At 37.5% G+C, this 13,450-nt stretch overlaps 1 protein-coding gene across 5 annotated transcripts in view; it reads right to left on the minus strand.

The window, feature by feature from the left end:
* LOC106935710 (voltage-dependent T-type calcium channel subunit alpha-1H-like) overlaps nt 1-12,447 on the minus strand; it is a 27,574-nt gene extending 15,127 nt beyond the window's left edge. Inside the window, exons 1-12 of one of the 5 annotated variants that reach the window (XM_015016329.1) lie at nt 12,308-12,447; nt 9,026-9,080; nt 7,463-7,635; nt 7,185-7,278; nt 6,965-7,089; nt 6,699-6,787; nt 5,589-5,748; nt 4,196-4,490; nt 3,154-3,246; nt 1,990-2,147; nt 666-720; nt 460-585 (exon numbers count right to left, since the gene is read on the minus strand). In XM_015016329.1, coding sequence (XP_014871815.1) covers nt 460-585; nt 666-720; nt 1,990-2,147; nt 3,154-3,246; nt 4,196-4,490; nt 5,589-5,748; nt 6,699-6,787; nt 6,965-7,089; nt 7,185-7,278; nt 7,463-7,608 — 1,341 coding nt within the window. In that variant the 5' untranslated portion in view covers nt 7,609-7,635; nt 9,026-9,080; nt 12,308-12,447. Of the gene's footprint in view, nt 1-459; nt 586-665; nt 721-1,989; nt 2,148-3,153; nt 3,247-4,195; nt 4,491-5,588; nt 5,749-6,698; nt 6,788-6,901; nt 6,940-6,964; nt 7,090-7,184; nt 7,279-7,462; nt 7,636-9,025; nt 9,081-9,208; nt 9,228-9,586; nt 9,794-12,307 lie in introns of those variants that run through there. The other 4 variants (XM_015016328.1, XM_015016330.1, XM_015016331.1 and 1 more) reach the window with 4 other exon arrangements.
* Between the last annotated feature and the right edge of the window lie 1,003 nt (nt 12,448-13,450).

Consider the following 13,450-nt stretch of genomic DNA (forward strand, 5'->3'; position numbering starts at 1 on the left):
CTGATTGATTTGCGACTGAACAAATTAAAGTTATGTTGTTTTTACATGTTTGACCAAGCCTGTGAAGCAATTGGTATATTTAAATGTGCTGAACCAGTGCAGAGTTATCAAATAAATTTGTAAGTCAATACATTTATATCTGTGTTTAAAAAGCACAACTTTTTAAGTCAATACAGCGAAGTGTGTTTTTTTTTGTATCAGATCAGTGTCGGCCGAAACTAAATCTCAGATATCTGCGTCAGTACAGGAAGTGGGAAAAGTGAATTGGTGCATCCCTAGTGGAGAAACAAGGCAGCTTGAAACTCCTATGAAGAAGTGTGAGAGGCAGAGCTTAAAATACTCCTTTTCAAAAATAATAAAGCAAACAAAAAAAAAGGTGACTCAGAATCACAATTCATATTAAATATTGCACATGTAGCCAAAAACATTTCAAAATATGGAAAAATGCCAACATTTTACCTGGTCATGGTGCTCGATGGCCATGGTTAGGATGTTGAGCAGAATAGCACTTGTGATAAACCTGTTGAAGTATGTCCCTGTCACGAGCATCTCTAGCTTCCTACGGATAGGCAGCCAGCACCGGCCCTGGTGGAAAACAGAGTCAGGCCCTGGTTAGTAGTAGATCAAAAAAAAAGAAGAAACTTTGTTGGTGGGAATTTATTTACCAGCAGTGATGATTCCTCTATGTGGTGATGATGGGAGCCCAGCATGCTACTCACTCTAACAATTAAAGGGAACAATAAGAGCAACATGAATTCCCCAAGAACCAAGAAGTGCTTGTTTTCAAGCTGAACTCATTCTACATATTGAGTGCTCCTGAAATTCCTTCCTTTACAGAAACTAGTTTCATTTAAATAGTCCAAATAGTTTGGATGTATCTTTTTCTTTCTTTCCTACTTATGTAAAGGTTCTGTTCCTATCATAGGTTTCTGGTGCATTTCTATCCTAAAGAAAAATATATAAAACTTTAGATCAAAACGAGATATTAAGATACATGGAAAAACCTCACGAAAGCCTTATGTTATAGCAGAAAGTATGATGGCCACATCAGAAAGGCTAACAGTATTCAGTTATGCAGCATGAACTGATTAGTACATCATTGCAAGGTAAAGCAAAAGAAAAAAAATCCCCATTTCTCCTAGAGGGCTCCGCAGCTGAGTGTACATTAATGAGAAATAAAATAAACTTTTTTAATTTTAGCAAATGGCTGGGGTGAATCACAGAGTGAACAAAATTAACGGGGTCTGAATACGTCTCCTACCCGCTGTAAGCATCGGCTGATCACTGATCTCCCAAAAGTAAGGAAATCTTTGGCTATAAATCGGTTGGCGGATAAATCTGTGCACCCCTAGTAGTAATGTCCACATAGACTACATGTCCATCTCGCAAATAAAAGCTAAAATAGCTAAGCTAATTTTGCTACATCAGTACTAAAGTAAATATCAATGACATTCATCTCATTCTTACACTGAGATGAGTGTAGTATTCAAGTAGTTGTAATGTTCTTATATTGTTTATAAGCTGCCTAGGAATGACCTGAGAGCTAGTTGTAAGCTTGTGGCTCGTTTATTCTTCTCATAGCAACTCAGTAGCCACTCCCTGCCAAGATGGCTGTCAGTTACAAAGTTCATGAACTTTTATTTTATTTTCATTTATTTATTTATGTCATATTTTTGACAGGAACCAATAAACTATTAAATAAATATTGAAAGAATGATGTTTTATTTACAAAATATTAATTTATACTATAACAAATTTTGAGTTTAAATGACAATTATTATTCATTAGATTATTTATTTACTTATTCCTTAACTCTTGGAGTAAATAAATGTCCTTTATTCATCTATTTACAAACGATTATATTTCTAAGATGATAAGTTCTCTTTTTTTTGTCTGAGTTTTTCAGGCGGTTGTAGATTTTTGGCCCTTAAAACACATCCTCGATGTTTGTTACAATTAAAGGAAGGTTTATATTTATGTAACTCTAACCTTGAGACGAGTGTTGAAATCCTTGCCTTTATACCATGCCAAACTTCACGGAAGCTCACAGTTCCAGGAAACCTCCTTCCAGGCTCATGTTTCATGGCATCTGAGTAGTGGGTGGCAATAACAACGGCACATGTGTTCATTATGATGTAGGAGCCGAGCTGGATTAAGACATAAACAACAAGTAATTAGGTTGTAGCTTGTATGCGATATTAACTGTGCCATTCAATTCAGTTTGCTCTTGTGGGGGCCAATCCACAGTAATTGTACTTTGAAAAAGGTACTACAAAAGACAAACAGAGACATTATTATGTGATTTACAAATATACTGTACCCAGCTAGGTAATAGCAGCCATCGCTTTTAGTTGTGGTACACATACATTTGAACTTCTGATGGCAAAAGTTTAAATGACTGTGGACATTATGGTTAAGAAAAACCTCACAAAAGTTATGCATTCTCTAGCAAAACAAAGTCTGCATTCACTTGCAAAAGTATTGCATTCCCATGCAATACTTCTGAGTTCCCTTGCAATGTGTTTTGCGTTCTCTTGCAATAATATATTTACTGGTCTGTTCATGCAGCATCTTGAATACTGAAAGTACTTCTGCTACAATACAAGGTTTTGAAAAGCTTTTAGATGTATGTATGGAAAAAATGCATCCTAATTATTCAGCTAATGTTTTTTTGTTATTTTCGTGGGGTAATAAAGCCATCTGACAGTTTTGATTGTGTCTTTTTTGTGTTTATTTACCTGAATAGTTAATAATGGGCTGTTGTCACGTGCAGTTCTATGAATACACAGTTAACACATTCATTTTAACCAAAGAGTTAAGAATGTATAAGCACGCTCTTTAAAGGTGTACGTGTGTGTCCTTTTAAATTAGCATTTGTTAGTACTGACTGTATACAAAATAGGGTGTATTTGCTAATTTATTGCAATGGAACATAAAACTTATTGCAATACTAATGTGAGGTTAAAATAAAAAAAAACAAGAAAAGAAAAAAACCCTATAATCTACAAAAAAATGACATAACAAATCATTTACAGACGGGGAAATCTCAGTTGTTGAGCATTGCATACGAAATGTCCATTTTCTCTACAACCTTTTGCCCTGAGGCTTTTTTGAGACTCCATAGATTGCCAGCTCATACAGACAGAAACTTACAATTGTGAGGACGACGAAATACACAAAACTCCACCAGGAGTGTGCGTCCATCACATAGTACATTATGTCAGACCAGCCTTCCAGTGTGACGGACTGAAGAGAAAAAGACACAGAAAAAAATAAAGGGAAAAATGTAGCACAAAAAAAAAATGTCTGAAATGTGAATTGACTCTCTGGTAAGACGGAATGAAAACAAGATTTCGTGGGTCAGAGTTATAAAAAAAATTGGATGAGCACACAGAAGTCCAGTCACAAGACAGGACAGATTAGGTAGTTGTGTAGTTCAGATCATCCTTTGGTAAAGTTTACAGTATTTATAATTTAAACCTTGCATGTCTGCAGATAAATGCAAATCTTGAAGTGGTCCACTCTGAGCTAGACATTAAAAAGCAAACAGTTACAAGTACCAAAGTCCGCTTGTCTAATTTGGCTCATGGTATACACTCTATATTGCTCAAAGTATTCACTCACCCATCCAAATCATTAAATTCAGAAACCAGCAACTAGACATTGAGACTGCTTCTACAAACATTGGTAAAAGAATGTATCTATCAGGAGCTCAGTGAACTCTGTCCTTGGATGTTGTCTGTGGAACCAGACCATAGTGTCAACCTTATGCAGAGTGCTTCAGCACACCAAGATATTTTGCAGAATTTGATGCATCCAAATCTTCAGGAAAGCTCTGGGGATGAACCCTCTAGTTTCAATATGACCTGAATACAATGCAAGGTCAATAAAGACACGGAGGACTACATTTAGTGTGCAAGAGGTTGACTGGCCTGAGTAAAACAATGTTCTCTTCCAAAATCATAAATAGACTCCTGGAACTATAGTCAAACATTACAATAAACAAACCCCTAAACCCTGAAGCTGTTAAAACTGCAGGGGGCTGGCAGACAGCATTTTGACCTCTATGGATTGAGAAAAGGTCGTCACTCAGGTTGATACGTGTGTGAATTCAGAGCATTTAATACTTCTGACAACATAGTGTATATGGACAAAGTGACAGAGTGACAAATAAGAGGAAATATCTGGAACTCACCTGGAAAACGGCAATCCAGGAGTAGCCGATGTTGTCAAAGTTTATAGAGTTCAAGTTCGGGTTTTGTCCACTAATACGACATATGTTGTAGTATGCGTTCCAGTTAACACACTGACTACCGTTACGGGTTGAAGCAAGTGGATCCAGGTGGGGAGCGGGTAACGTACAGATGAGATTGCCGTTACGATTGGCAGGTATGTCTCTACAGAACCGCATGCCTTCGCTGAGGGTACAGATGAAGGGAAATCTTTCGCCAGGGACAGACCCGTAGCTCGGAGTTAAGTTGCTGTACATTCTGTGTTAATAGAAGCACATGAAAGATTCAAATTATATATATGTATATATATATATATAAAAAAGAATCATATTTCTGCAGTATGGCCTTGTTGTCCATTGAAAAGTTATTTTTTCTCAGTGGCAGAGGCTATCAACCTTCAGAGTTCAAAATGATTGGTGTGGTAATGAAAGATTAACCAGCAGGATATTGGGGTCTATTAAAGACACAACTATTTTACGGGGTTGCAGCTAGCAACTATTGTAGCAATCGATTATTCCATCAATTATCGGGCAATTAATCGAGTAATCAGATTTTTTAAAAATTGGTACATGCTGCAGATTTTTCATTCAACCACTTAAGCAGAGGTTATGTTATAGTACAGTATTTTTAAATAAGAAAATAAAGATTATATTGCCTAAAATGCATTAACATATCAGTCTTTTAGTGGGAATATGATCATTTGTTCCATCTACAGCTGACAAAATATGTCTGAGATCAACATGCGTGAACCTCAGTCCTTTCTTCTTCACCTAATATCAATACAGTTTTAGGAATTGTATTTATTTCTTTATTTACTTTTACAGAATTTTAACCTTAAAGTTAAAACTATGACACCTGAGGTGTCCTTGGTTGTATATGTTCTTTTATAGTTAGTCTTTGCACAGTTTTGGCTCAATAACAGCTCTGAGGGTGCTGTTCTTTCAGTAATTGGCATGTTTTACAATCTGTATACCAAAGTTAATGATTAATCGATTACTAAATTAGTTGACGATTATTTCGGTAATTGACTCATAACAATTAACCCAACCCTAGCTTCAATGCACAGTTTTCACAACTTAAATTTAGGTTTTTGCCTTTCATTTAATAGTATTATTTCTTGTTTTGTTCACATTATGACATAATAATTATTCTTGTCTCTTTTTTTTATATCGGATTGACACTCTTTTGGTACTATGAGCAATCTTCATTTAGCTCTTCTGATGATCTGTGAGAGACGTCAGGGACAAATCAAAAAGTTTTAAACTGGTGAATCATCTCACTGACTGAATAGTCCCAAAGAGTTTAATGAAGGCAGGAGAGAAGAGGAAAAAAAAAACATTCTGGAAGGTGTCTTACGCAAGCATCTCATCTGGCAAAAAGCAGCGGTAAAGCAGGTCCCCCGCCCACAGCTGGACTCCCACAATGGCAAAGATGTATATGACGAGTATATAGAGTAAGATTACATTTCCCAGCATGGGCAGGATCCCCACGAGCATGGTCACCAACTTGCGCATCTCTGCAGAGGTAAAGACAACTGGATAAGCTTCAGGTTTTTTGTCTCACCATAGATATCTATGGTTCCATGTTCAGCTTTAAAGGGGCAGCAATATGCGTTTTTCCATCTACGTAGTTATCATCTTAGATAACATTCAAGTGTCTATGTAACCTTCAGTTGTTATAAAAACCCCGTATAAGTCAAACATGACCTAATCTGACATCGTAATTTGACGCCCTGAAATTGGGCCCTCGTCATTTTTAAGAAAGCCCTGCTCTTTCCAATGCTCTGCCTTTACGAAGCCTCAACACTGCTCCTCTATTAATCCCTTAACGTTTTTTTTTTTTTTTTACCAGCGCTTCACTGAGAAGTTGCTCGTATAATGAGACGTGCAGTTTCACCAGGTGTTTGGTAATTGCTGCTGAAGGAGCTGAGTGGGGAAGTCACAGGGGAGGGCTTGCTCTGTGCGGCAGAAGCTTGGAAGCTCGTAAACTGCAGCTCGAGCTCGAAGGCGGCGCCGGGTCCACTCGGGTGTTTTGCACAGCTGAATGTTTGCCACAAGAGATTAAGGGATTTCTCAAACATGCATGAAAGAATCAGTGCAAGGTTTTTGATGTAAAAGCTCAAAAAAGTTGATTTTACATAATGCTGCCCCTATAAGATGTGAACTGACCCTCTGAAAGCAATTTGTAACCGATAGACTGGCATCGGTTAAATTTTATTTTACTTTACTACAATCTAATAAAAAAAAAAAAAACTGGCAGACATATTTCATGTGAAAATCCCATATAAATTTAGTTATTTCACTTTAAATGTGAAATCTGACAGATGGATGGATTCCAGAAAAATATTAAATAAAATCCATCTATTCATCCGTCCGTACTGTATAGGAATGCTGACCAGTATTGCTTTGCATCCACACGGTAAAGTGTGCAGACTACGGTAAATGTCCAAGTGACCGTCAAGATTACCTTCAATTCTGCTCAACAGTCGCAATGGGGAAACTGAATAGGAGAGTGATAGGTGTATCTCACAAAGTTCAAGAATTAAGTCTACAAGCCTGAGGAGAAAGTAGCAAACACAAAAAATATATATATTATGGAGGATTTTGATGTTCCGTCATGTCTGAAACATGAAACATGTTTCAGACATGTTTCATGTCTGAAACATTTACTTTGTTTCAGACATGGTTGACATTGCGACACAAAATTGACCTGAGTCTTATAGGGTTACTAACTCTACACAAATAACAAAGATGTCGAATCTGTGCCAGTTGTATGAAAAGTATCCTGAGAAGCCCAGCGCCTCCACTCTGATTACCAGCTCCCCAAAGAAGTAGGCGAGCATCATGCGGGATGCAACCTGATTGGAAACAAGTGAAATTCATGCATTACTGGCAGACAGTGACTATAGTTCAGGGTTGCAAGCGACTAAATGAGTTCAGCTGTAACGCTCACCTTTTGCAGGAGATGGTCGTCTGTGCAAGGCAGGTAAATTCCATGAATAACACAGCCAATCCCTATGACCAAAAGAGCCAGATAGCCTGGCCAAGTGTGTGAAGTTAAGGACAAAACCTAATAAAATTATTCAAATCGCAACAGAGGTTGAGACTTACAACTTACAACTTGCAGCCTGATTAGTCTAAAGAAAAATGGAGAGTAGTGCTAGATAGGTTAAATTAAAGAACACTTGTTATTTGACACAAATGTCACCTGAAGTAATTATCAATGGATATTGGCTAAAGAGAAACTTAATGCAGAACCGATGGAAGGTTGTGCCACTTGACTCTTCCACGGCCGATGTGGGCTCCCTGTTTTCTGGTAATGGTGTGATGACTGTTGCACTGCACTCGGTCATCAGTTGGTCATCGGTCTCAGTCATAGTGACGTGCAGCAGCTGAGCTTGTCCCTGTGTTGCAGTAAAAATAGAGATACTGGTACTGGCGCCCTGCTTTATCAAGTAGGCCTAATCTGGGAGGATGTACCTCAGAGTGACACAGAAAGACATGTGCTTAGCGAAAGAAACAGGACATTATGTGAAAGCATGTGTGTCTCAACATATTTGGATCAATTTGAACAGTCCTGCTAAATTAAAGAAATATAAAAATGATGAATTAATAATTTTTATTTATATATTTAACTACAAAAAAAAATCATTATTCAGACTTTTAATTGATCAAAAAACACAAACAATACCTCCACTTGTATTCTGGCCCAATAATGCATTTCAGCTTATTTATGTAGTGAAAATGTCGTCTTAAGGAACTTTATCACAAAAATAATTATTATAATTTCAATTCAATCATACATACTTTCCAATTGGTCCTAGTTATCATATGACCTTCATAGTCACCATATGCAGCTTTGGGTTATTAGAAAGTCCAGTGTTAACAAGATAACCAATATTTATATGTGAAAGAAATGAAACTCAAGTCAAGCTGAATATTAACTGTGGTCCTCTTGTTAAGGTGGACTGCTTCAATGGCCACCTTATCACACCCACTGCAGCACAAATACATTGTTTTTTGTTTGTATTTTCATTTGATAATATTAAAATACATTTGTTATAATTGTAGCACACATTTTTAGTTAGCTTTTGAACAAATGTAATTCTGTCAAACTTGTGGGAGAGTCCCTTTAGCTGGGTGAAGCCATGGAATCTGGCTGGCACACTCTAATCTCAGATTGACTGACTGGGTGAAACCACGCGGAGCTCCAACGTGCAGGGAAGAACGTCAAGTCTTTTTACTCTAATATTCTAATTTTGTCATTTGCTTATTTTGTTAACCTCATGTTTAAATTCAAATTCAAAAAGACTTTGTTGATCCCAAATTATATGTTGTTGTAGCTCATTAATTTGAAGTCCGCAAAGTGTCACGATGGTCACGACTATCGTAACGGTCTGTATTACAGTGAATTTGAAGAAGCCTCTGACTGAAGACACTCCGTTTTCCCAAGACAGTCTCGTGAAGAGGATTGGTCAGGGTTGTCCATAAATTTCTTGACTTTTTTGCATCATTATCTCCAAAGTTTCCACAGAACAGAACCAGCCTTCTTTATCAAGCCCTACTCAGCATATAAAACTATCACATAGCTTGCTTCATTTTGGAATTATTTGTATTCCTTAAAAATATCAACGCTTTGTCTAAAGACTTGAAGTAATTTTACTGTAATAAGAGTAATTGGTAATATGTTAGAATATGCATAAATTACCCATTTGTTTTTAACATGACAGATTATAAATTAGCATGAACTGGTTGACAGGTACATTTTAAATCCCTTTTTATCTTTACACTTACCAGACAAGAAGAGAGGATTCTCTGAAAGTTTGAACACAGCTATCTCAGTTAGTTCCTGCAAGTATTTAAAAACAAACAGTAGAAATCAGGTCAGTTAAGCCTATCGTCGTCGTGGTAATTACCATATCTGCACAATAGTGTGGTACTTTAACCATTTTTTTTTATAACAAAGAAAATACACACTTGTCTCCACTATTTTGTTTTTAGAACCATCTTCAGGACATAAATCCAATCTAAAATACAAAAGATTTTTGCTTAGCGGACAAAAACGGGGCGTCCTGGGAACCCCAGTGTGTTTTCTATCATATATGGGTCAAGTTCAAAAGTCCTGAAACATATAAACAAATTATTACATCTAAAGAAAGCTCATTTTTAAAAGGAAATTACAATAAAATACAATAAAAATGTTACTCAGACTTATAAATTGTAAAATTATATAAAAAATAAATAAATAAAACATCCACTTGTGTCCTCACCCAGTAACAGACCTTAATAGTCAGTGTACTATTGAACAGATACAATTTCAAATTAAAACTCTGTTTTAATTATCTTTACGCTTACCAGACAAGAAGAGGGGGCTTCTTTGGTCCCACACTGAAAGTCTGGACAAAATCAACTAATTCAATTAATTTAAAAACAAACAATAGAAATCTGGCCAGTTAAGTCTGTTGTTGTCGTGGCAATGTCCGTGTCATATCTGATATCTTAAACATTCTGTTATGTTTTCAAATATTGTTTTTACACAGACAATAAACAAGCACAGTCTACAAAAAATAAATAAATAAATAAATAAAAAAGTGTCTTCAGAACCATTTCCGGGAACACAATCCAATCTAAGATACTTAAAGAAACATGGACATTCTGTGAAAGGCAGATGCGTTTTAACAGTCCTGAAAATTCAAGAAGTATAAACAAACTACTTCAACTGAAGAAAACAAAAGTTTAAATTTTCAATAAAATGCAAGAAAAAATTTTTATTCCTTAAAGTCACACAAATGAAACACCCACTGGTACTCTGACCCAATAATTGTCCTTTTTGATAGTTTTAGCTACACCCTCCACTGTCACTGACTCTTGTTCTCCCTCAGTGCATCTTCCTCAATTCCTGAAACAGTTGCAGCCAGGTGGAGGAATGCCTGCAGTTACTCTGCCACTTTGGCCCCCTTCCTTCACTTCTATCCCATACCAGCCTTCTGACCAAATATCCCTCCCTCACAGCTCTCTCCTACACTCCTCTTCCCTCCACACAACCTCCTCCACGCTTTACGACGCTCAAACTGTGGCCAGCCAGTCAGACAGTAAACAATCCAAAACTCAAGGCGGGGGGGATCCACCTGCATCCCCGACAGCTTCTCACCCAGTAGAACCAAACGGATGGTGTTGAATGCTTTGGAGAAGTGAAAAACATAATTCTCACAATGCTCACTGACTGGTCCGTGTGAGTGTACACCTGGTTGAGCAGGAAGATGATGGCATCTTCAACTCCAAGCAAACTCCAAGAGTTCCCGGTGTGGTTTGGCCAAAGGCCGGAGCTGCTCTAGAACAAGTCTCTCCAGGGTTTTCGTGACTGAAAACCCTGGAGAGCTATATTCCTCGGAGGTCAGGGACACAACGTCTTCCGCACTGGAATGACAAAGGCTCATGTTGAAGATGGAGTACTCCACAGAGCTGAGTGGCACAGGCTTTTTGAGCAACCTTGGGATCACACCGTCAGGGCCTGCATCTTAGCCAAAGTGCAGTCTCACCAGTTGTCTTCTGACAAGAGGTGACCAGCTGCAGGCTTGGGGCAGGGGCACAGAGTAGAAGAGGGGCGGATGAGGTGTGAAGGTGGAATTTCCACCAGAACAATTAGCTCTTCTGATCTTCACCTTCAAGCACCTCTGTATTGTTCTCACCTCATCCCTGTTGCAATCTCAGCCGTCTTCTATTTATTGAGAATGAATATCTTACTGCGTTCACATTGAAAAAAATAAACGTGCAATTGTTTCAACATGGGATTCACAAGAAGAGTAATCAATTACAAGCTTAAGTTATTCTAATGTCTTTTTCACTGGATAAGTGTAGTGTAAAATTTTGAAGGGAATGTCCTTTACCTTGTGGTTAATAGAGTATTTTTCTCCTAGTCAAGATTATTTGTAGCACATTTCACATTTGTAGCAGTTCAAAGTGCTTTACATCACATAATCATCAATTATAAAACAAGAAATAAATATTACATTTTGTCAAATGCCATCACCAAAATCATCAAATATACTCATCAATTTTCCAGTTACTGCTACTCAGAGGCATTTCTAAATAAGTGGGTTTTAAGACTTGGTTTGAAGGAACTCGGCATTTCAGCTTTTTGTTGTTGTTGTTGCAGTTTTCTGGAGGTTTGCTCCAGATTTGAGGTGCTTAGAAGCTGAATCCTGCTTCTCTGTGTTTGGTTTTGGTTCTGGTTTGGTTCTTGGTTGATACAGAAATTGGTTGATACTCTGATCAACCATCCTAGTTTCCAATAAATTTCACTACATAGAGCAGACCAATAGGATCTGCCTAAGGGGAGAGCTTTGTAAAAGTGGTGGAGGTAGACCACCAGCGCAAAGTTCAATGTCCGGGAAACAGATTCGCTCCTTCATGGCAGCACGAGCAGGATTACACCAACGGTTGTTCACTAGAACGAAAAGCCCCAATCAGTCTCTCAGTCCGCCCGAACCATCTGCTGACCCATAATGGAAACATTGTCGTCAGGAATATCCTGGTGCAGCCATGTCTCCGTAAAGCACATCAAACTATACTCTCGGCTGTGACTTCTGGCTGGCGCTGTTATGTCCATCTTGCTAACGAGCGACCTTACGTTGCCCATAGTAACGGAGGGGAGAAACTGCTTATATATCATCTTATCAATAAGCCTCCATTGTCTCTCTTTTTTTTTTTTTAATATTTTTTTCCTCTGCTATTTGCCTCCTCCCCAACAACCCTGCTGCGTCCTTCTCCAGGTCTCTTCGGGAATTTCTGTGGCTCTCGACACCTTGCGGCTTTCGCGCAACCAGCTGATCCAGGCTGTGAGCAATGCGACCAAGTTGTTGTACCCGGCAGAGTGAAAGAAATGTAGTTATTTATTTGCACCAGTATGCTAGAAATGGAGCTTCACGGCTACGTTCAAAAACAAAATTAAAGTAGGAAAACTCAAATGTAAGAAGGCGAGCAGGAGTAACCGCAACAGACTGCACACATTAGCATTAGCTGGTTAACAGATACATTTTCAAATTAAATCCCTGTTGTAATTAGCTCTACACTTACCAGACAAGAAGAGATGATTCTTTGGTCGCACAGGCACTTAAATTGTGGACAGAATTAACTATCTCAAAGTTCCTGCGAGTATCAAAAAACAAACACATAATAGAAATCAAGCCGGTTAAGTCTGTAGTTGTCATGGTGATTTCCGTGTGCAGCAGAGCAGGCACGTGCAGGGGGTGGCGGGCGGGGTTTGAGCACCTTCACCTTTTATCCTCCATACCCAGATGGTCCCTTTTAGAACATTTGTGGAATTTTCTAAAGCGTGTCTGCAGATCTGTCTGTATCCCCCAACAATCTTAACAATTTAGCTAAATTTGGCAAACATGGCAGGGGCAAAGGATTTTATTTCAACATCGACCTAATTGTAAAAAAACAACAAAAAAACGTATGTGATGTTAAAGTTACAAAAACAGTTTTTATTGATAAGATAATTTATCAAATAAATTACCAAAAATATGTTCAAATGGTAATATCTTCCTGTGGGGTCAATTTTTTGTGTCTTAATATCCCTAGTTAATTTTTTTTTTTTTTTTTTTAATTTTGACTACAATTTTATACCAAAGAGAGCCAAATGAATGGACAAATAAAAAAATCATATTTTGTCAAAATATTGCTTAAATATTCTGAAACTGCCATATTATAAAAGGATAATATGTGTAATATTATCCTTTTATTTCCACATCCATATATCACATCCTTTCTCAATTAAAAATTAACATCAATCTCACAACATTCCCTAAGTATCCTCTCTTCACTATGTCTATTTGCAGAATAATATGCGCTTCATCATTTTTCTACAATAAATCGCAAGGTTCATGAAACTGACACATACTCAGAAATGTAACAAAAATCTAAAATGCCTCAAATAAATGTCAATAGGACTTCCAGGTTTTGCATTATTATTTTGCTATCTAAATTCTATGTTGGCTACAGGTTCAGCGGGTTTGGACACCCCAATGAAAGGGGGTGTCGTTTGGAGCTCGAGCAGTCCTCTATCCGCTATTCACTCTGATGTCTGTCATCATCTTTAGCCTGATCATTTTCTCCTGGCAGCTGTCTCCTTTTTTTTTTTTTTTTTTTTTCTAATTTTTCAACTTATATTATTTAATTATTAAAAATATATGTTGAATTTTGAATAAAATGACC

The sequence above is a fragment of the Poecilia latipinna genome, unplaced genomic scaffold, assembly GCF_001443285.1.
Source record: "Poecilia latipinna isolate Pla-1442-1.1 unplaced genomic scaffold, P_latipinna-1.0 Scaffold2006, whole genome shotgun sequence".
NCBI lineage: Eukaryota > Metazoa > Chordata > Actinopteri > Cyprinodontiformes > Poeciliidae > Poecilia > Poecilia latipinna.